Source organism: Lithobates pipiens, unplaced genomic scaffold (genome assembly GCF_037356315.1).
Source record: "Lithobates pipiens isolate NorthernLeopardFrog02 unplaced genomic scaffold, aLitPip1_a1.2 Scaffold_18, whole genome shotgun sequence".
NCBI lineage: Eukaryota > Metazoa > Chordata > Amphibia > Anura > Ranidae > Lithobates > Lithobates pipiens.
This window is the reverse complement of record NW_027507758.1, coordinates 615,754,551-615,778,697: the sequence shown is the minus strand read 5'-3', so window position 1 is coordinate 615,778,697 and position 24,147 is coordinate 615,754,551. Positions and strand designations below refer to the sequence as shown.

At 45.5% G+C, this 24,147-nt stretch overlaps 2 protein-coding genes across 2 annotated transcripts in view; one reads left to right on the top strand and one right to left on the bottom strand.

The window, feature by feature from the left end:
- LOC143986837 (uncharacterized) overlaps positions 1-24,147 on the top strand; it is a 548,778-nt gene that overhangs the window by 125,312 nt on the left and 399,319 nt on the right. The gene's annotated exons all lie outside the window — the stretch shown is intronic.
- Positions 21,011-23,899, bottom strand: LOC143989269 (uncharacterized). The gene has a single exon (XM_077489345.1). It carries the CDS (start codon positions 23,843-23,845, stop codon positions 21,824-21,826), a length of 2,022 nt encoding a protein of 673 aa, XP_077345471.1. The 5' UTR covers positions 23,846-23,899; the 3' UTR covers positions 21,011-21,823.

The window sequence follows — 24,147 nt, the reverse complement described above, 5'->3', positions numbered from 1 at the left end:
TTCCATGCCCTCAACATAGTTGGAATCACCGAGTCCGACAGACCCCGGTTCCTCAACACCTGGCTTTCAACAGCCATTCCATTAAAGCCAGTGATGGTAAAGCAGGGTGAAAGATTGGACCTTGAGACAGGAAGTCCTACCGCAGCGGAAGTCGCCAGGGAGCATCTGCCACCAGACGCACCAGGTCTGCGTACCATGGCCGCTGAGGCCAGTCTGGGGCCAACAGGATCACTGGAATCCCCTCGGTTTCCACTCTGGGCAGCAGGCGTGGCAACAGTTTCAGTGGAGGAAAGGCGTAGATCAGCTGGTACTGATCCCACGGAGCCACCAGCGCATCTGCCCACGGATCTCTGGTCCTGGACACGAATCTGGGAACCTTCTGATTGAGACGGGAGGCCAAGAGATCCACATCTGGTGTGCCCCACCTCAGGCACAACAGCCTGAATATCTCCGGATGCAATGTCCATTCTCCTGGGTCCAGCATCTGTTGACTCAGATATTCCGCCTGCCAGTTTTCCACTCCTGGGATGTAAATGGCCGACAGGGCCGGTACGTGTCGCTCTGCCCACCGAAGTATGTGAGCGACCTCCCGTGCAGCGGCTGAGCTTCTTGTTCCCCCTGGTGATTTATGTATGCCACAGCCGTGGCGTTGTCTGACTGTATCCTGATCGGACGCCCTTGAAGACTCATCGACCATGTGTGGAGGCACAGCCTGATCGCTCTCAATTCGAGCAGATTGATCGACAACTTGGATTCCTCCACCGACCAGAGGCCCTGAGCCGACTGAATCTCCATCACTCCACCCCAGCCGAACAGACTGGCGTCTGTAGTGATTAGGGATGAGCTTCGTGTTCGAGTCGAACGTACGTTCGACTCGAACATTGGCTGTTCGGCGAATTCCGAACGCTTGGGCCGTTCGCGTCAAAATTCGAGTGACGCGCGTGCGGACCACAATGCACTGCGGTGGCGCAGTGCATTGCTGCCCCATGATTGGCCAAGCATGCACTGTGACCCCGCATGCTTGGCCAATCGCAGCGCCGGCAGCGAGGAGAGCCATGATTGGCCACAGGCATCCTGCCTGTGGCCAATCATAGCTCAGGCTGTGTAGTGCACGCCCCACACTATATAAGGCCGCCTTTGAGGCGGCCTCGTGTAGTGTGTTACTTAGCATCTGAAGCAGTGGGTGTTCTGTGTACCTTCAACACAGTACACACCAATCGTTTTTGGCTGATTTCCTATCTTGCTGCTGTGTAGTGGTTGTTGTCTGTGCCCTGACTGCAGTATACACCACTATATTCACCTCACCTATATAGCTAGTGATCTAGCTTTAACCACTTAACAACTGCCCATTGCCGATTAACGGCTTCAGGGGGGTTGTTTAACTCTGAGAGGCCGTTAATTAACGGCCTCCCAGAATTCTGCTCTCGCGTGCCCCGAGGTGTGCGCACTCGAGAGCATCCGTGACCGCCGGGTCGCATCACGGATCACGGTAAACGGGCGCTCATAGCGGCCGTTTACCACGTGATTGCTCCGTCAAATGACGGAGTGATCACTTGGAAACAAACCGGCGTCATGTTATGACGCCTGTTCCTCCCTCCCCTCTCTGTACCGATCGGTACAGCGGAGGGGAAAGAGATCGGTGTCAGCAGCGATGTGGGCTGCATCTGCAGTGCCCACATCACTGCTCACCGAATTTAACCCCTCAATTCCCTGCCAATACTCTGCAATACCAGTGCATACTCTGCAGTACCCTGCCATTACTCTGCAGTACCCCGCCATTACTCTGCAGTGCAGTACCCTGCCATTACTCTGCAGTACCCCCCATTACTCTGCAGTACCCCCCATTACTCTGCAGTAACCCCCATTACTCTGCAGTACCCCCCAATACTCTGCAGTACCCGCCATTACTCTGCAGTACCCGCCATTACTCTGCAGTACCCCCAATACTCTGCAGTACCCTGCCATTACTCTGTAGTACCCCCCAATACTCTGCAGTACCCTGCTATTACTCTGTAGTACCCCGCCAATACCCTGCCAATACTCTGTAATACCCTGCCATAAATTGCCATACCCAGCCATACTCAGAGATACCCAGCCATACTCGGTGATACCCTGAAATACCCAGCCATAGACGCCCCCCACCCCTCACCGCCCTCCGGTGCTTCTACCAACTCGCCAGTACGATCAAAGCCAGAATCTTTTTTTTATTTTTTATTTCAGGCTTCCCAGCCTAGAGGTGAGATGTGGGGTCATATTGACCCCCCAGATTTCACTGTAAAGAGGACCTGTCACCCCATATTCCTATTACAAGGGATGTTTACATTTCTTGTAATAGGAATAAAAGTGATCAAAAATATATTTTTGGGGAAAAAAATGTCAAACTAAAATAAATAAAGTAAAATGAACAATAAAAAAATAAAATAAAAATTAAAGCGCCCATGTCCCCATGTGCTCGCATGTGCCACACATGTGAGCTATCGCCGAGAATGTTAGAGCGAGAGCAATAATTCTAGTCCTAGACCTCCTCTGCAACTCAAAACATGTAACCAGTAAAAAAAAAATTAAAGCGTCGCCTATGGGGATTTTTTAAGTAGCGACGTTTGGCGCCATTCCACGGGCATGTGCAATTTTGAAGAGTGACATGTTTGATATCTATTTACTCAGCATAACTTCATCTTTCACTTTATGCAAACATTGGGCTAACAAGTGGTTAATAATAGAGCTTGCAGTCAGTAGTGTTAGGAGATAGTGCGTGCTGTCTGCGTGCTCTGTACCCAGTACATACCGCTATAATATAGGGCAGGCCCCTACTTTCAAACATCCAACTTACAAACATCTCCTACTTGCAAACGCAAGGAGACAGCAGCAAGTGAGATGAAAAAAGATGGACGACAAAACAAATTATACAGGGGTGATAACCCTTCCCTATGTTTTCCAAAAAGCTTAAAGATAGTTTTTTTGACTGGAGCTACACTTTAAAAATGTACCGGTTGAAAATGACAAACAGATTCAACTTAACACAACAAACCTACACAGTCCCTGTCTTGTTTGCACCGCCTGTATACTGCTGTTCTGAGTATATAGGGCCTGGGGGCCACACGCATTTCCTTTTTTTAATATGGGTACGGGGTTCCCCTTAATATGCGTACAAGACCCAAATAGGCTGGTAATGGGCAGGGAGGGCTACCCATGCCATGTTTCTCAATGATTTTCAACCATATTGCAGGAACCAGATATAACATTAAAACCGCAAGCAGTTTTAAATGGTGTTATTTCCGTTTAATGTCATTTTGTGCAGGGACTGTTCTAAACACGGGAAACACGTGGCACTTCACAGGCATACTACAGACACCCCGCAGGCACCATATTTAAAGGAATATTTCACTTTTTTTTTTTCACTTTAATCGTCATTAAAATCAGTGCTCCCGCCAAAACGGCCGTTTTTAAAACTTTTTTTTGCAGTGACCCATGTCCCCTGAGGCAGGAGGCAGGTCCCCAAACCCTTTTTAGGACACTATCTTGCATATTAGCCGTTAAAATTAGCACTTTCCAATTCGAACGTTCGAGTCCCATAGACTTCAATGGGGTTCTAACGTTCGTACCGAACGCGGGGGTCGTTCGCAAGTTCTGGTGCGAACCGAACCGGGGGGTGTTCGGCTCATCCCTAGTAGTGATCACCGTCCATGTCAGAGGAAGGAACGATTTCCCGGACTGAATCACCGGGGACCTCAACCACCAGATCAGGGAGTCCCTGACTGGTTGGCCCACCTAGATCTGTCGATCCAGGGACAACGGAGATTTGTCCCACTTTGTCAAAATCTCCTTCTGCAGGACTCTGGTGTGGAACTGGGCATAAGATACTGCCTCGAAGGAGGCAACCATAAGCCCCAGCACTCGCATGCAAAAGCGGAGCGACGACCACTTGCGGTTCATCAGTAGATTGACTGCAGATCTGAGAGTCAGCAATTTGTCTGAGGGGAGAAAAACCCTCGCTTCCCTGGAGTCCAATAGTAAACCCAGGTACTCCAGACGCTGGGTCGGTATAACCACTGACTTCTTTAGGTTCAACAGCCACCCAAATTCTTGCAGGGTCTGCAAGGGGATCGCCACATCCTCCTCTAATTCTGAGGCGGAAGATGCTCTCAGGAGATCGTCTAGGTAACCCACGATCGTGATCCCGCGTTGCCTCAGCAACGCCAATACTGGAGCCAGTATTTTGGTAAAGATTCAGGGGGCTGATGCCAGGCCAAAAGAAAGAGCCGCAAACCGGTAGTGGGCTTCCCCGACTGCCAAACGCAGACATTTTTGATGCCGAAGGCAAATGGGTATGTGCAGGTAAGCATCCTGGATGTCCAAGGACGCCAGGAAGTCCCCTTGATTGAGTGCAGCGACTACTGAGCGACCTGATTCCATTCTGAACCTCTGCACTTTTACAAAGTGAGGGCCTTCGAGTCCAGGATTGGACGTACCCCCTCCTTCTTGGGAACCACAAACAGGTTTGAGTAGAACCCCTGGAAGCTTTCCGATTCCAGAACCGGTACAATCACCCCATGATTCAGCAAGTCCCTTACAGCCCCTTACAGGGCCTCCTGGCGAACCGGGGACACGGGTATGCTGGAGGGGAAAAATCTGTTCAGTGGCCAAGAGAGAAACTCTATCTTGTAGCCTGTGGAAATCAGATCGCAGACCCATTGGTCGTATGACCGGGAGGTCCACCGGGCTGCTACCTCCCGAAGACGACCCCCCACCTGAAAAGTGGGTGGGGGCAAACCTTCATGCGGTAGCACTTTTGGTCACAGGCTTGTTAGGCTTGCGGCTCCAGGGACACTTCTGACCGTCCGTGGGCATCCTGTCGGGCTGGGGGCGTTTTGCCACAACACCGGGCGGACGAAAAAGCCGATTGTGAGCGGAAAAAGAGGGCCCTTACCTGCGGCGAGGCTCCTTAGCCTTCCTGTCCTGTGGGAGTAGTGTACTATTACTACCAGTGGCATTCTTAAAAATGTCATCAAACAAGGCTCCAAAGAGCCGCTTGCCAAGGAAGGGAAGATCCGTCAGGGCTTTCTTGGATGCCTGGTCAGCAGACTAGCATTTCAGCCAAATGAGGCGCCTCAGCACCACAGCTGACACTGAAGACTTGAATAACAGAGGGAGAGTATCCAGGGCCGCGTCACAAACGTACTTAAGGCCTTTCACTAGTTGAGAGGGGAGGCGTTCTGCTCTCCCAATTCACGGTGCAAAAGTTTTGCCCACTCAGTCAGTGTCTGCGACACCAGTACAGGTCGCACAGCTGACCCCACAACCGTAAACAAGGAACGAGTCACCGCCTCGGCCTTCCTGTCCATGGGATCCTTGAATGCAGGAGTCCCCTCAACCGGGATGGTGGTTACTTTATTTAACCTAGATACTGGGGGGTCCACGACCGGAGGAGCCGACCACTTTTTGAGAAGGCTTTCCTCAAAGGGGTAACGCACCGCCAAATTTTTGGGGACCGAAAAGGTCCGTTGCGGGCGACCCCATTCCCTGTAGATGAATTTGTCAAAATAAGTCAAATACAGGAACACCTTAGGTGAACATGCTGGCTTGCAGGACCCAAAAGGGACCGATACAGCAGCAGAGGGATCGGTTGGCTCCAGAATCTTCAGGGTATCATGCACAGCTGTGATAAGTACTCCAACAAGCGCTTTGTCGCGCCCGGACCGGGACGGGGAATCATCCTCACTGTCCGAACGGTCCTGGTCAGCCACGTCTGATAGGTCAGAGCAGGGTTTACCAGCCGCAGCAGGGCCCGAGTCTGCATCAGAGCTCTCCCCAGAGGACGGGGTGGCAGGGGCCTCTTACATGCACCTTTCCTCCCACGTGCCGCCTCTATCTTAGCAACATAGGAGTCAAGGACCGCCGCCAGGGTGTCCATGTGCACCTCGCTAACCGCAGGTGACCCGGTTGCAATATCCTGGATTTCGGGGGAAGAAACGCTAGTTTCTGAAGCCATGCTGACCCTAGCCTGTCTGCCACCTGCGAGGGGACTTAGGACAGTGAAGGTCCCACCCTCCTGCTGCTGCCGCCGTGTGGGGGGGTACTCAGCTCTAGACTCACCACCCTGGGGCGTTCTGTGCAAGCGACTAGCAGTGCCTGTAGTCCCTAGGAGGTTCCCAGTTGCAGAGAGGAAAAAACTGTCGGCAGCAGCTGCTATAAACAGCGGTGAGATATTCTGCAGAGCCAGCTTCAGCGTTCAGCAAAGAGCCATCCAGCATCCTGTACACACAGTGGACACAGGAAACAGCAAGTGAGAGCACATGTAATGCTGCCACAAGAGAACAGCGGCAAAAAGCGCTCAGGCTTCAAGAAAATGGCCGCCAATGCAATAGGAGATCCTAAAGAAGATGGCTGCTGAAGCTCACCAGGGGAATGCAGGCTTTCCCACATCCAGGATGGCTGCCGGACAGCGCCATGCGGCGACAGAACAAAAAAATAGAAAGGTGCTGCCTGCCTACAGCCAGAACAACCTCCACAAACACTTTTGGGACCCCCCAGACCGGGGCCAGGACCAACGCCAGCCGCACAGAGCCCCCACAGGTGAGAAAACAGCGAACCCACACACACACACTGCCCGCATGCAGCCACCCCCCTCAGAGGGGGGAAGAAGGGGTGATAGGGACTTGGGAGAGAAGATAGGGAGGTGAGGTGGCCCCCAAATCGACTCCCCGAATCGACCCCCCAGGGAATGCCCAGCCGATCACCCCACCAAGGCAGGGAGAGCCGTACTTACCAGTCCTGAAGAGCTGGGAGACATTCCAACCACAGACCTACTCCTGCGCAGTTACAGGGTAGCTGTTGGCCCGATATACTGTGATCCAGACAGCAGTAGCCTAGTCATATGTATACCCTGGAGCATTGAAGCTCACCGACCACCTCTGGAGCTGAGGCAGGTTGTGGCCTGCCGAGCCTTAGCTGCGGCCTGCTCACGCTCTATGGCCGGACTGGGGAGACTACAAGGATAACATTAACCAGCCTGTCACCCAGCCGGCAGTTGATAGAAGATCCCAGGATCTTTCATCTTGCGCAAAAAACATCAAACCTGCAGCAAAAACATGGACCGAGAGGCCCGCAGGGTTTCCTAGGTCATTCTCCTTACTAGGCAAAATAAAAACTGAAGCTGCTGGGAGTAGTGAGGAGGGTTGATAGCACAGGGTCCGCCACCCTGGGGCGGGATTTAAAGTTCCGTGTATTGTGTAACAATTTAGCCTAGTTCTCCTAATGGCAGGCTAAACAACCCATTTAGTTAAAGAGAGGAGCTGTGTCGGTCGGTGAATATAAGAGAAAAGTAATTTTAAGAATGTTCGTTCGATTTTCTAATTGTTAGTGGGGTCAAATCGACGTTCGTTTTCAACCACTGACGGGAAAATTTAGAAATAATAGAAAACTTCTTAGTCAAAGGAATTTTCAGACAGTGTATGTGTTTTTTGTTTAGAAATTACATTCATTTTAAAAACAGAATGTTAAAAGAAAGTGAAAATTTCAAACAACATTCTTTCATTCAGCGAATGTACAAAGCTTTTTTCGTCTGAATATTCTCTTTTTTTTTTTACTTTTTCTTTCAAATATTTTATTGAATATAATGCAATAAAAATATTATGCAATATAATCGTCTGAATATTCTCATCTGAAAATTGATACGTGTATGGCCAGCATAAGGCTCAATACACACCTATGCAGTCTGCTTTTGATCTGTTTTTGCTCTGCGTTTTAATTTTTGCGCACGTGATTTTGCTGCGATTTGCATGTTTGCATATTTTTTTGCCAATTTGTTGTTGGGAGGATTAAAAAACACAAATTGCTGCAAAAAACGCATTACATGCTTTTCTGCATCTTCTCCATTGAAGTATAGTGAACCAAAAAAGCACTGTTTTGCATTAAAAAAAAGTCCCTGACCCTTTCCAAATACGCAGCAGCTGAAAAAAGCATGGTTGATCTTTTTTGTACTATAAAGGGCTCATTTTATTTTCTTTTTAAACTCCATTATGTTAGTGGCCGATTAATCGATTATGAAAATAGTAATCGATTAATTTCATAATCGATTAGTTGTCGATTGATCGATTGGTTGTTTCGGCTCTAGAAATTTCCCAATGCTGAAGGAACCCCTACCAACCTCTGGAGGAACCCTGGTTGAGAATCACTGCTCTAACCTTTTAAAGGCTTGAAAGAAAGCGCGAAAAAGCTGTTTTTATCTGGTACTAACAAAAGACTAGCCATAATGGTCCCGAGACAATGCGACCATCTGTGAGCTCAGAGAGATCAATGTATGCAGAAACATACATATTTACATATATAGAAGTAATCACCTTAAAACTATCATAGTTAATAACTCATAATACCAAGTTGGAACAGGAAGGGGCCATCCCCAAACTGTTCTTGCAAACTTGGGAGCTGTCACCTTAAGACTTCCCTTCACTGGATGAAAGGGGCCAAACCCAACCCCTGAAAAGCATTACATAACTGGCGAGCCTTAGACAAATGTGCAGTTCCTTCTGCCCAGCCTATGTCTGGATAATTAAAATCTGCCATTATGATGACACTTCCTTTCCTTGCGGCTAATCCAAACAGACATCGGACTGAGCGGCAATGCATGGAGCAGGAGAGGGGTACTCTGAGGAGCCGGCCGAGGACACAGGTCATGCGGGGGAATGCACAACTAAAGAGCAGCCAGTGCGATAGTCGAGCATGGAGCTCTGCTAAACACCCTCCACCTCCAGCCACCCGTGTGCATGGTGCACTGGTACCCCTAGCTGCCTATGCTGCTGCCGGCTATATGTAAAGGGGGCTGCATGGGCCCCCTGCATCACAGGGCCCAGTTGCGGTCGAGACTGCTGCACCCCCTATAGTTATGCCCCTGCCCTCAGGTTAGGGGGCCTATAGCATACTCCCAGTATTACTTTCTGATTAGTTTAATCCATTTTGTCTTCAAACTCCTGGGCTGCGATTGATAAGGTGACGAATGACCTTTAAGGATGCAAAAGCAATATTCCATCATCCTCATTGGCAATACTCTCTGTGTGCTTTTTAAAATTTAGTTTAGTGTTTTTCCTTGATATACTTTGTTTTTATGTTGTGAGCCGGGGTATGCCCAAAGGCCTAGCTCACAATCTCCACTCTAATTCATCCCAAAGGTGTTCTATCGGGTTGAGGTCAGGGCTTGCTCACCCATGTCTTTATGGACCTTACTTTGTGCACTGGTCCAAATCTTTTGGTAGGGGGGGGATTATGGTGTGGGGTTGTTAAAAGAATTTCTACAGGGGTTGGGCTTGGCCCCTTTGTTCCAGTGAAGGGAAGTCTTAAGGCAACAGCTCCCAACTTTGTGGGAACAGTTTGGGGATGGCCCCTTCCTGTTCCAACACTGCACACCAGTGCACAAAGCAAGGTCCATAAAGACATGGATGAGTGAGTTTGGGGTGGAGGAACTTGTCTTGCAGGACAATTTCATGGGTCAGATGGTAGACGCACCAACTGGAAACAAAGCGTTACTAGACCTACTGAATACCAACCATACAGACCTGATCACTGATGTGTCAATATGGGGCAATTTAGGAAACAGCGATCACAGGTCAATTAGCATCAGTGTAAATCACACAAACAGGAAACATAAGGGCAATACAAAGACACTGAATTTAAAAAGAGCCAACTTCCCTAAATTAGGAACCTTACTAGAAGATATTAATTGTGATAAAATCTCAGGGACAAAGAACACGGAGGAGAGATGGGTTTGCTTTAAGAGCATATTAACCACCTCAATACTGCCCGTTTTTCAGCTTTCAGCTCTGTCACACTTTGAATGACAATTGCGCGGTCATGCTACATTGTAACCATGTGAAATTTTTATAATTTTCTTATCACAAATAGAGCTTTCTTTTGGTGGTTTTTAATCACTTCTGGGTTTTTTCCCCTAAGTTTCTGTCAGTAAATTTTGTAAATAAGTAATTTTTCTCCTTCACTGATGGGTGCTGATGAGGTGGCACTGATGTGGTGGCACTAATGAGGAGGCACTAATATGCTGCACTTATGGGCACTGATAGGCAGCACTGGGGGGCATTGATTGACAGCAGATAGCCAGCACTGACTGGCATCACTAATGGCACTTGTGGGCAAAGGTGGGCACTGATTGCTGGCGGTGGTGAGCACGCATTGCTGGCACTGGTGGGCACTTAATTGTAATCAGGGCACTGATGATTAGTGCCCTGATTGCATCCCTAGATGTCCTCTCTGAGGAGATGCCGTAGATCAGCTCTCCTCACACTCTGTCAGTGTGAGGCAAGGAGCGCCGATTACCGGCATGTGACCAGCTGTGATTGGACACAGCCGATCACATGGTTAAAGAGCCACGGCTCTTTACAGAGATCTGTGGTCGCACCATGTCATAGTAAAACCGCGCGGGTGCGCGAGAGCGGTCGTTCTGGGAGGCCGTCATATGACATCCACCCAGAATGAGAGCCACACTGCCCAGCCGTCATTTGATGGTGGCCAGGCGGCAAGTAGTTAAGTAAGGGCATTAGCCAGGGCATCCCATTGAAAAATAAATTTAAAAGAGTGAATAAATGTTCTGGGTGGTTTAATTACAATGTAAAAATGCATATAAAGGCAAAGGAGAAGGCCTTCAAAAAATACAAGGCTGAGGTGTCATCATCAGTATTCAAACGTTACAAATAATGCAACGAGATATGTAAGGGTGCAATTAGGGTGGCTAAGATAGAACACAAAAGACACATAGTGGAGGAGAGCAAAAAACAATCCCAAGAAATTCTTTAAGAATATAAACCGTAAAAGAGGGAGAACAGACCATATTGGCCCCATAAAGAATAAGGAAGGGAATCTGGTTACAAAGGATGGTGAGATGGCGAAGGTAATGAAGTTATTCTTCTCCTCAGTCTTTATGAGTGAATTGGGGGGCTTCCGTAACCAAAACTGCAATGTTTATCCTCCTGATATGTTACAGGAAGCACCCTCATGGCTAACAGAGGACAGAATTAGAAATAGATTTGAAAAACTTAACATTAATAAGTCACTGGGACCAGATGGCTTGCACCCGAGGGTCCTTAGGGAACTCAGTCAAGTAATTGCCAGACCATTGTTCCTAATTTTTACTTTTAGATAAGCACTTGAATGACAACAACATACAGGGATACACAATGTAATACTGACATAATCACACACATAGGTTGGACTTGATGGACTTGTGTCTTTTTTCAACATCACCTACCATGTAACTATGTAAATACAAAACCATACTGTCAGAAACCATGAATCAGAGCGAGACAGAAGTACAGTTAAATCACACTTGTTTGAAGAAAACTCGGGCCTCATAGCGAAAGAGATGGGGTGCAGGGGAGGTGGGGAGGGGCGAAGGAAAGTATTCTGAAAGGTTAGAGGGTAGAATTGTTTGTTACTCTTTTGTTTTAACAAACGTAATCAAAACATAGCCAAAGTTTGGTAACCAGAACAGATAGTCAGACAAGCCAGAAAGTCAAGAAGCCAGGAATCAGCATAGTGGAACAACAAGCAGGATCTGGAGCCAGAAGGAATGTCAGCCAAGCAAGTCTTTAACAGGAGCGCTGGAGAAAGTCTCTGTGATGTTGGCCAGGGTGAAGGCAGAGATCATCTGGGCTGGAAGGTTTAAGTAAGCAGGACTGACGAGCAGGATCATCAACGGGTGAGTAACTGGAGAGATAGGAACTGGCAATTAGCCGACAGCTGAACAGCCAGCTCAGAGAAGGAAGGGCTGAGCCCAGCCCTGACATACACTACACTGCATCAGGCACATTGGCATAAAGGACTTAGCTGAAACCGGGTAAGGGTCTGATAGATTAAGGTGGGCTATCTACAGGGCTATCCTGCCCTGTGACAGTGGTCTCAGACTCCGGCCAGACATCCCATACTTTATTACATTTCTCAGGGTATTCCTATTCAAATAAATTTCCTTGTATAAAGGGATGGCTGAGTTGGCCAGCGATTTCCACATACACTATATTGTCAAAAGTATTAGGCTACCTGCCTTTACACACACACATGAACTTATAGTATCCCACTCAGGGCCTGACCTCACAAATGCACTTCTGGAAGAATGGTCGAACATTCCCATAGACACACTCCTAAACCTTGTGGACGGCCTTCCCAGAAGAGTTGAAGCTGTTATAGCTGGAAAGTGTGGGCCAACTCAATATTGAACCCTTCGGACTAAGACACCATTAAAGTTCATGTGCGTGTAAAGGCTGGCATCCCAATACTTTTGGTAATATAGTGTAGTAGCGCTTTTCAAAGAGATAGTTCTAGCTTAGGGCATCAGAGACAAATTTAACGATTTTAAAATATTGTTTAATAAAATTCAAAAGAAAAATGGTGCAAATTCAGTATTTACAATAAGAAGAAACAAAACAAAATAGGATTAAGAATGAAAGTACTTAACAAAAATCCTGGGTTCTTTGGTTCTAGTAGAAGACCAAGATTCAGAGTCCATGGCATTCTCAAAAAAAAAAAAGAAGGCTCTGGGTACTAGGACTGTTGATGCCGTAGCTTTTTGTGGATTTTCTAATACAGTGATTCTCAACCAGTGTTCCGTGGAACCCTAGGGTTCCTCCAGAGGTTGCTCGGGGTTCCTTCAGCATTGGGCAATTTCTGCCTCTCAGATAAGTTCCCACTGACACCATTGATCTTTTTAGCTATAGGTAAGGAGGTAATTCCTCCCAATGACCACACGTGTAAGGACCATTCTTCCCACTGACCATTACACTAATGTATCATGAGTTGTAGATTTCTTATTTTTAGCAGGGGTTCCTCTGTATTGAAAAGGTTGAGAAAGGCTGTTCTAGAAGGTCTCACTGAGCCCTCCCTTCACCCAGACACAAGGATTAAGGGGTGGGAGGTAGGAGTGCTGAAATGTTTTTATATTAAAGTGGTTGTAAACCCTTACAAACCACTTTGACCTACAGGTAAGCCTACAGTAGATTAAGGCTTACCTGTAGGTCCAAGAAATATCTCCTAAACCTATACGGTTTAGGAGATATTTACCTGAAGACAGCCACCGCTGTCTACGGCGCATGCGCCATAGACAGCGGCGCGCAGGCGCACTGGGTAAGCCACAGATCGCGGCGATATGCCGCGAGTGTCGGCTCCTGTGCGCATGCACGGGAGTGACATCATTGCTGCTCCGGCGAATCACAGCGCCGGAGCAGCGAGACCCACCAAGAAGATGGACGCTCGGAACTACAGGGGACAGCGGTGACTTCGCTGGCTTCTGTGTCAGGTAAGTGACACATAATGGACTACTATGCGATGCATAGTAGTCCATTATGCTTTACCTTTGCAGGGAATGAAAGAGGAAGTAAACTCATCAGGGTTTACTTCCTATTTAATCCAGACCATTCCATGATGTCAGTTTTCCAAAGTGAGGTCATATTGTTATTGTATCACATGCTACAATTTAATAACCTGCTATTAGTGTGCACCATTCAATTACCACTCCATGGAGACTAATGCCGTATACACACGATCGGAATTTCGGCCAGCAAAAGACCGATGAGAGCTTTTCATCTGAAAATGCGACCGCGTGTATGCTCCATCGGAATTTAGCTGGCCGAATTCCCGCCAGCAAAAAAAATTAGAAAGCATGTTCTCAATTTTTCAGACGGAAAAAGTTTCTATCGGAAATTCCGATCGTCAATAGCAATTCCGACGCGCAAAATTCCTACGCATGCTCGGAAACAATTCGAAGCATGCTCGGAAGCATTGAACTTGATTTTTTCTCGGCTTGTCGTAGTGTTGTACGTCACCACATTCTCGGAATTTGGTGTGACCGTGTGTAGGCAAGACAGCTTGAGCGGAATTCCGTCGGGAAAACCATCAGAGCATTTTCCGACCATAATTCTGATCGTGTGTACGCGGCATAAGAATTACATACCTCAAAGATATCGCAATTCAGACTGTCACTGCTGATCTGGCCTAATTTCGTTACATTATCTACCCAGTTTAAGATTAATGTTCTGCTTCCCTGTCTGGAATTTATGATACCGCTAGGAAAGTTTAATGGAATTCGTGGTGGAAGTTGTAAATGAAAGGCTGACTTCTACACAAGATAACAGTGCCATTCTGTTTCTGACTCTGTTTTGGGGGGGCCCTGACCTCATTACTGTCATACATGGTAGTGAGACCAGGAAGGTGGCCATGTTGCTTCCTTGTTATATCTAATGGTGCGCTCTGGTCAACTTTCTATTTCAATGTCTGCTCACAAACCATGAGCCTACAATTTCTGAGGCTACTATAGCAATATATATCAAACTATGTTATTCACTGTGCAAATATGCAATATAATGTGCAAAAATATATGTAAACAAATATCAAGGTGCAAATAATGCAGAATATGTGCAAATACTAATATCTACTAAAGACAAAACCCCACAGCACTAATTGAATGCCGAACCTCACATCTAATTAAAGCGCAAATGTGCTGTTACCATTCACCCCGCCTACTAATCGGCGTACAAATTCCAAATGAACCCGAGTCCCATAATCGTACAAACAGCAAAAATAACAAAAATAAATAAATGATTATTTCTGTGAGAACAACATCTAACAATGTGCTATGTGTGTAGTGGGTGACATTTTGGACAAAATGTCATACGCATGTAAATTTCGTTTTTGCCTCAGAACAGTAGGGGTTCTGAGAGTTAATTACGTAGGTTGGCCTTGGCATCAGTCTGGCCAGGCTGTGTTGGAAGTTCTGCCTGGTCATGTGAACGGTGAGGTACACGTGACAGGCCAGAGCCAGGCCTGGTTGGACGTTTTGAGTATCAGCCTTCTCGGAACCAATCAGTGGGAGTGCCGGCCCCGCTGAGGAGTCTGGGGGGGGGGGGGTACTTAAGAGGTGTGGGTCACGTGTTTAGGTAGAGGAGTTTATGAGACCCGTGTGGTCTGTTCTGGTTCCAGGACCGGGGTAGCCCCGTGAGGGGTCACGGTCATGGGGTGTTCGACATCCTGCAACATGTTCCTGATAGAGGCCCCTAGTAGACCCGTCTGGTCTGGGGTAGGGATCCGTATGTTCCCGAGTCTTGGAACCGGCTGGTCCGAGGCGCAGTAACTGAGGGAGGATTCAAGGTGTCCGGGTGTGCTCTTGGCTTTGAGAGGCACCACAGCTCGTGGAAGTAACCGGAGGACTCTTCAGGGGAGGGCCGGCAAGTGGCATCCTGAGAAGTGCCTGGTTATTGAGTTGGGAAGGACATTGACAAATTCACGCTTTTCCAGTACCATTGAGGAGACGGGAAACGTTCCAGGTACTGAGGAAAAGGTTCCTGTTCACATTTAGTTACAATTTGTACGCGTTCATAGGATTGTTCCAAGTTTTGAGTCAACGTGCTGACTGCCATGATCTCTGGCTAGAGATCTGTTCAGCCTTGAAGTACCCAGCTGCGAGTGGCTACTCTCTGGGTGGAATTAGAGACTTTGTTAGACCTGCAGTTCAAGGTGCCTGAGTTCTTCACCCGTGCCTTCTCTTCCCATGAGAAAGACTGTGTTACTACCACAAAATAAAACCTTTTGAAAAGGACTTTATCTGTGTCAGTGTTCAAGTCGTTGGGTATCAACCCTGGTAACCCCTAGACGTGGAAGAGCAGGCCAAGAGAAGGTAACTGGTAAGCCCAATAAGTCAAGGCCGCCCTGCAACGGGTTATGGCCGCTACATGTGCAAAAAAAATATAACATCAATTAATGGCCACTGATTAATATATATGATAGTCACTTAATCCATATCCATATGCAGCTTCAAATGTAATTGGATCATGATCAGAAAAATTCCCACTGATATCTCCAGATAGTGTTACTTGCGATCGTCTTATTCAAAAAATAAAAACACTTTTCCAAAACACTATTGATCACAATCGTATTATCCCAGATCCGATCTGAGCGTATTATCCCAGATCTTGGCACTAAATAGAGAAAACCTTCATTGCGCAATGATTACCATTCCTACGTGCTACACACACACACCGATTTCACTCACATAACAAAGCCGGCAAGTAGCGCGTACAAACAATCAGCTGGAAGGAGGCGTTCCCCACACAAGCTTTCCTGCTCGCTGTGTTCACGAAAGGCTCCGAACGAATAACGTCACTGGCTCCACCCGACGCGTTGCATCATATGTCACATGACTTTATCAAGGGCTTGATAGAGTCATGTGACATTTGATGCAACGCGTCTTTTATTTGAAGCTGCATACGGATATGGATTAAGTGACTATCATATATATTAATCTGTGGCCATTAATTGGTGTTATATATTTTTTGGGCTCAGTATACTGCTTTAGTTGTTTGTACAGATACATTTTTTTTTTTTATCTGTGGCCACCAATTATTTTTTGCACATAGCACATTGTTAGATTTTGTTCTCACAGAAATAATCATTTATTTATTTTTGTTATTTTTGCACGATTATGGGACTCGGGTTCATTTGGAATTTGTACGCCGATTAGTAGGCGGGGTGAATGGTAACAGCACATTTGCACTTTAATTAGATGTGAAGTTCGGCATTCAATTAGTGCTGTGGGGTTTTTTCTTTAGTAGATATTTAGTATTTTCATGTATTCTGCATTATTTGCACAGCACTTTGCACCTTGATATTTGTTTACATATATTTTTGCACATTATATTGCATATTTGCACAGTGAATAACATAGTTTGATATATATTGCTATAGTAGCCTCAGAAATTGTAGGCTCGTAGTTTGTGAGCAGACATTGAAATAGAAAGTTGACCAGAGCGCACCATTCGATATAACAACATACTTTAAAGTGACAGAACACTGACTTGGTCGCAGCTTAGTCATTTAGGTTTTTTCTATTCATCTTATTGCTATAATTTGTCTCTACATATTTGTAATATCAGCGCTAAGGCTTGTTTACAATCCCGTTGCTTCCTTGCAGATGGCCTTGATTAATAGTCTCGTTTTGCTTGCTTTTATCTGGCCCTTGGGGCATAATTCCCCTTACTATCAACAACAGTGGGGCATTGTTCCTGGCACTGACACCAGCAATAGGGCACTTTTCCTCCCACTGACACCAACAATGGGGCTCTATTCCTCCTATTGATCTCATTGATGGGGCACTATTCCTCCCACTGACACCAATCATGGGGCACTATTTCTCCCACTGACACCAATGATCGGGGATTATTCCTCCCACTGACGGGGCACTATTCCTCCCACTGACACCAACAATGGGGCTCTATTCCTCCTATTGATCTCATTGATGGGGCACTATTCCTCCCACTGACACCAATCATGGGGCACTATTTCTCCCACTGACACCAATGATCGGGGATTATTCCTCCCACTGACGGGGCACTATTCCTCCCACTGACACCAACAATGGGGCTCTATTCCTCCTATTGATCTCATTGATGGGGCACTATTCCTCCCACTGACACCAATAAGGGGGCACTATTCCTCCCACTGACACCAATGACAGGGCACTATTCCTCCCAAGGAGACCAATGACAAGGCACTGTTCCTCCCAAGGAGGCCAATGATTGGGCACTATTCCTCCCGTTGATGCCAATAATGGGGCACTATCCCTCGCCCTAATACCAATGATGGGTCATTGTTTACTCCCACTGAGGCCAGGACACGTTCTCCCACTGACCACAATTTGACCCCCCTAAAGTTTGATGGACCGTAAACTGGTCCTTTGTTTATAAAGTTTGGAGACCCTGGACTTGATTGATAACATTCATGATGCCACCCAAGACTTGGACACAATGCTTGTCAAGTAAACAATGACCCCTTTTGGTGCCAGAAGAGAGCTAACCATATAAGTCTATTTGATGATCCATGCCAAAATCATTGTCAGCGAAGACTCCTTGCCCCCGTTTCTTCCTGTAGGTATCACAAACAGTTGTTCTAAGGGTTGTATGAGGGACTAGTGACATGCTGAGAGTAAGCTGAGGAGTTCGAGAGTGGCCTTCATCTTGGTGGTAGGAAGTGCTGGTCACTTTCTTATCTTTATGCCTGTAATTTATTCATGAAATGGTGAGTTTATATGCATTGGGTTTGTGGAATAAATTTTTGGGAGTTTTACGATATTTGTGCAATGAGAATATTTTCTTCATTTCTGCATATGGCCATTACATTATTGCCTTGGAATATATCTATCGGGATGTGATTGAGCTGAGATCTACATACGTGCCATTTGACGATATATTTGGATGAGATTGGATTGTTGAGTCATTCTAAGCCCCCGTACACACGGTCGGACATTCTGCCAACCAAATCCGTTGGATTCTGTCCGTCGGATTGTGTCCGAAACTGTTGCATACACACGGTCGGACTAAGTTGTCGAAAAATCCGATCATTCAGAACGTGATGACGTAATTTCGTTACGATGGGACTACATTCAGGCTAGTAGCCAATAGCTTTGATGTAGGAATTTGATCTGAGCATGCGTGGCACTTGATCCGATCAAAATTCTCTACACATGATCAGAGTATGTCCTATCGGCCCAGTTGGTCGGGAAATATTTCCAACAAGTTGGAAAATTGGGTCCGACGGATATTCCGACCGAATCAGTCCGATGCATACCACACACAGTCGGATTATCCGACGACACGGTCCGATAGGACACATTCCAACGGATTCTCCGACCGTGTGTACAAGGGCTAAAGAATAGGAGGAAATCCGGGACCTGAACGTATATGGTTGTGCTTTATGTGCATGATTAAATACACTGATGGTAAGAGTCAGTGTGATTGGGTGTTGGTGACGGTCTCCTTCCCTCATCTTCTGGATTAGCGCAGATGAACTTTCTTTTATTCACTGAAGATTTCATTGTGCAACAATATATATGAACTTTTTCTTTACATATTGTTTGTTATATTTAAGCGCTACACTAAACCTTTTCAATATTTTGTATTGTATCCAACAATATTGTGTTAGCAGCTACCTTCTTTAGCTTTATAGCGTAACAATTTTTTTCTTTTAGTTGTTCTAATGTTTTTTGGACTCCACCATGCCTGAAGATAGGCTTTCAGAACTCTGTCAACATTGTGTGGAAGAACTTGGCCATCTCCTGTTGTGATGCAGGTTGGTAAAGCTGGCCATATACACTGGGAAAATTCTCACTCAGTGTGTGGCCCTACTCTCTTTGACAATTCAATTGACTTTTGTCGAAGGAGACTGCTGGAAAACCTTTGGCTAAACAGCAGCTACATGCAATTGGATATTCTGACAGCTGCTGCAGATGGATTATGAGAATTTGTTGAATGGCCTTCAGCTTGTTCCCATAGTCCTAAAACCTGGTCCACTGTAATGCTTACCCGTGTATGACCCAGCTTGCCTTTGGACTTCTGGCTTTTGCTCCAACTCTGTTCACCTTATAACTCTGACCTCAAGCTTTGCTGGGCTGTTACTGACCATGGCCTGCCGATTTGGTCCCTCACTGCCCTGTTGTAACTGACCATAGCCTGCCATCCTGGCCCTGCTTCTGTCCTGCTCTGAGGACTGCGACTACCATCTCTACCCACTTTAAGAGTGGACATTACCAGTCAGTTATTCCAGCACTCGTGCTGCTCCTTGCCTTCACACTCTGTGTTCATCTTCAGAAGCGTTGAGCGCGAGGTGAAAGGGAGGCCTCCACAACATTGCAGTCTTCACCATGCACATGGTATACAGCGTCATGTGATTGCCACCTGACGGAGCTTGCTTGGTGCTATGTTTGAGGACACCGAAAAGCAACCTGACCATATTGCACATGCGTGAGTTTTTGCGCATGCAACATTCCCCTGTGGCTGGAGCACACAGTCTGCATTGCACTGTCCTTCCCGAACATACCTCATTTCAGCTGATTACCCAGAAACGGGGAGTGGCCCAGACCCGACCAGCAGAAACACAATGTTTATAAGTACAGAGATCAAGTAGGAGCACAGAGGACAGATAAAATACATGTCAGAGAGGCTTTTTTTAAGCAAGACAAGGAAGCATAGCAACACAGGCAGAGGTAGCAGGTAATAGACAGGATCATGCTCCAATGTAAGACCCATAATCCATAGATGGACACTTTGACAGTAAAAATGTGCACTTACTTGCTGGTTAAAATAAGTCAAAATCAGCTGTAATTCAGGAGAACCCCCCATTAACCTCCCTGGCGGTATGATTATTTCAGATTTTAGGTGCTGAAAGCGGTACCATTATTTTGCATGGAAATTTGGCATTTTAGATTGTAGGCCTATAATTCTTAGAAATAATTCACTTAAATACGTCCAAACAAGAGTCTAATAAACATCCCGGGTATGATAAAATTTGAAATATGAAATCATAAATTATAATATATATATATATATATATAAAATAAATAACTATAAATAATAACAAATAATAATATAATAATATTAAAAATTATTCAATAATGTAATCAAATCAAAAACACTGAAATATGCGGAGTTGTCGCTGTCATTACAGTAGTAGTAGATAGTAGTAGTAGTAGATAGTACATAGTGATTCTAATTTATTATCGCTGTTTTCTAGCTGGTCTATAACCACTTTTGATGTAAACTGACATTTTTTGGTTGCTATGGACAATCTCCAGTTTCCTGGCATAAAGAACAGTATTTATAATATAAAACTGCATGCAGGACACTGGAGAAACCACTAGGGACAAAGGGGATGTGTAATTATTTGATACAGTACTGTAATCTGTAAGATTACATTATACTGTATCGATACTATGTTTTTAACTTTTTTAAATTTGGTGCCGAACTCCGTCCCCGTGCCTTGCAACGCTCGCCTTGAATGGAGCTCGGCACTGTCACAGATCGAGCGAGACACGGCGGCTCCCTGATCACAGCGGGGAGACATCGCTGGATCCAGGGGACAAGGTAAGTTACCCTTACATGTATCCAGCGATGCGATCCCGAGTCTGGCTCGGGAATACCGCTTATGGTAATTAAAACTCACCCCGAGCCAGATCCGGGAATACCGCCAGGGAGGTTACAAGCCCATGACACATCACCTAATCTTTACGCCTCAGATTTACTTAACCAAGTAAATGTTCACCCTGGAGAAAGGATTAAAAAGAAAACATCTCTGATAGGGTGGAACTCAATTTTATATTTATTTATACTGTCCTGAGGAAGTTGACCAGGAGATCAGTGTCAACCGATATATGGTACCAAAGAGTTAACAGGAAAACATTTTTCACACTCAAGACAGAAATATGGCTTCTCGCCTGTGTAAGATCTTTGATGTATAAAAAAAAAAAAAAAAAAAAAAAGGCTGATTTCCATATATAGCATTTTCACACTTCGAAAATGAATGTGGCTTCTCCCCTGTGTGAATCCTCTGATGCTTTTAAAAGACTGGACTTCTCTGAAAAGCATTTCCTGCACCCTGGGCAGGAATACAACTACAGAAATATGGCTTCTCCCCTGTGTGAGATCTTTGATATATACCAAAGTCCGATTTCTGTATTTTTCTATTATTATTATTATTATTATTATTATTATTAATAATTAATTAATTTATTTATTTATGCATTTTCTACACTTGGCGCAGGAATGCGACTTCTCCCCTCTGGAAGATCTTTGTTATATGCTAAAAGTCTGATTTCTGTGAAAAAAAAATTCCCGCACTAAGGACAGGAATACAGTGTGTCCCCTGTGTGGGATCTGTATAACAAGATCTGATTTCTGTGAAAAAAAAAAAAAAAAAATCACACTCAGGGCAGGAATACGGGTTTTCTCTGTGTGAAACTTCTGATGTACGAGTGTGAAGATGGGAGGTCTGTGAAAAAAAACGGTTTTCCTCACTCAGGGAAGGAATGCGGCTTCTCACATGTGTGAGATTTTTGATGCCTAACAAGATCTGATTTCTGTATAAAACATTTCCTGCACTCCGGACAGGAATACGGCTTCTCCCCAGTGTGGGATCTTCGATGTCGAACAAGGTCTGATTTCTGTGAAAAACATTTCCCACACTCAGGACAGGAATACGGCTTCTCACCTGTGTGAATCAACTGATGTCTGTAAAGTCTCCACTTTCCTTGAAAACCTTTCCCACACTCAGTGCATAAATACGTTTTCTCCCCTCTGTGGCATCTTTGATGTAGAACAAAGTCTGATTTCTTTGAAAAACATTTCCCGCACTCAGGACAGCAAAACATCTTTTTCCCTGTGTGAGAGCTCTGATGTGCGTGAAGATGGGATGCCTGTGAAAAACATTTACCACACTCAGGACAGGAAAATGGCTTCTCCCCCGTGTGAATCCTCCGATGTCTGTAAAGATTGGACTTCTCTGAAAAACTTTTACCACATTCAGGGCAGGAGTACAGCTTCTCTCCCGTGTGAGATCTTTGATGTATAACAAAGTCTGATTTCCGTCTATAACATTTCCCACACTTGGAACAGGAATACGACTTCTCCTCGCTGTGAGATGTTTGATGTCTAACAAAGTCAGATTTCTGTGAAAAACATTTTGCACACTCAGGGCAGGAATATGGCTTCTCCCCTCTGTGAGACCTTTGATGTCTAACAAGATCTGATTTCTGTATAAAACATTTCCCACACTCGGTGCAGGAAAACGGCCTCTCCCCTGTGTGAGATCTCTGATGCATAACAAGTCCTGATTTCCATGCAAAACATTTCCCACACTCAGTGCAGGAATACAGCTTACCGCCTGTGTGAGATTTCTGATGTATTAGGAGGTCTGATTTCTGGGAATAACTTGTCCCACACTCAGAACAAAAATGCAGCTTATCCCTTGTGTGAGATTTTTGATGTATGACAAGTTTTGATTTCCATGCATAATGTTTCCCACAGTCAGGGCAGGAATAAGGCTTCTTGCTTGTGTGAGATCTCTGATGTATAACAAGGTCTGATTCCTGTAAAAAACATTTCCCACACTCAGAACAGGAATATGACTTTTCCTCTGTATGAATCCTCTGATGTTTGTAAAGACTGGACTTTTCTGAAAAACATTTCCCACACTCAGGGCAAGAATAAAGCTTCTCCCCTGTGTGAGATCTTTGATGTAGAACAAGTCCTGATTTCCGCGTAAAACATTTCCCGCACTCAGGGCAGCAAAACATCTTTTTCCCCGTGTGAGAGCTCTGATGTATGTAAAAATGGGATACCTGCGAAAAAGATTTCCCACACTCAGTACAGAAATATGGTTTCTCCCCTGTGTGAATCCTCTGATGTCTGCAAAGATTGGACTTCTCTGAAAAACATTTCCCGCATTCAGAGCAGGCATATGGCTTCTCTCCCGTATGAGATCTTTGATGTAGAACGAGCCCAGATTTCCAAGTAAAACCTTTTCCACATTCAGAGCAGGCATAAGGCTTTTCCCCCGTGTGAGATCTTTGATGTACAACAAGTCCCGATTTCCGTGTAAAACCTTTCCCACACACAGGACAGGAATATAATTTTTTCTCCTTGTGAGACCTCTGATGCATGTAAAGGTGGGACAATTGTGAAAAACATTTCTCGCATTCGGGGCAGGAATACGGCTTCTTGTCCGTATGAGATCTGTAATGTATGACGAATTCAGATTTTTTTAAAAAACATTTCCGGCATTCAGAGCAGGAATGTAGCTTCCCACCCGTGTGAGATCTCTGATGTACAGCAAGACCTAACTCAGAACTAAAACTTTCCCCACATTCAGGACATAATTCTGAATTCTTCTGAATTTCAGCACCATCCCTCACAGTAGGAGGTTGCTCAGAGTCCGGTGGATTTGATGGTCTATCCATGCAGTGAAGTCCACCATCAACAAAGGAGTTCATTGTCTTTTCTCCTTCACAATCTCTTATGATGTCCTCATCTTCCATTTTACAGCTTACAGATAAAGTGAGATGTTCCGTTGAGAGTTTCTCAATGGCGTGTCCTGGAAAAAAAATAAAAACATGATCAATAGAAACACAATGGTTGGCACACTTAAATCTGGATCAGGTAGATTTTATTGAGCAGGAACCATAGGAACCTACTGTGCATATCAAATCAATTTCCGCTCCCCATATTGCTTTTTAAATTATGTGATCACTATTTGATTCTTTATTATTTTTTGTTGTTGCAATTTTGCTAATTGCTGGTATTTTATGACAATAAAAAGCCACATTGTAGTTTTGACCTA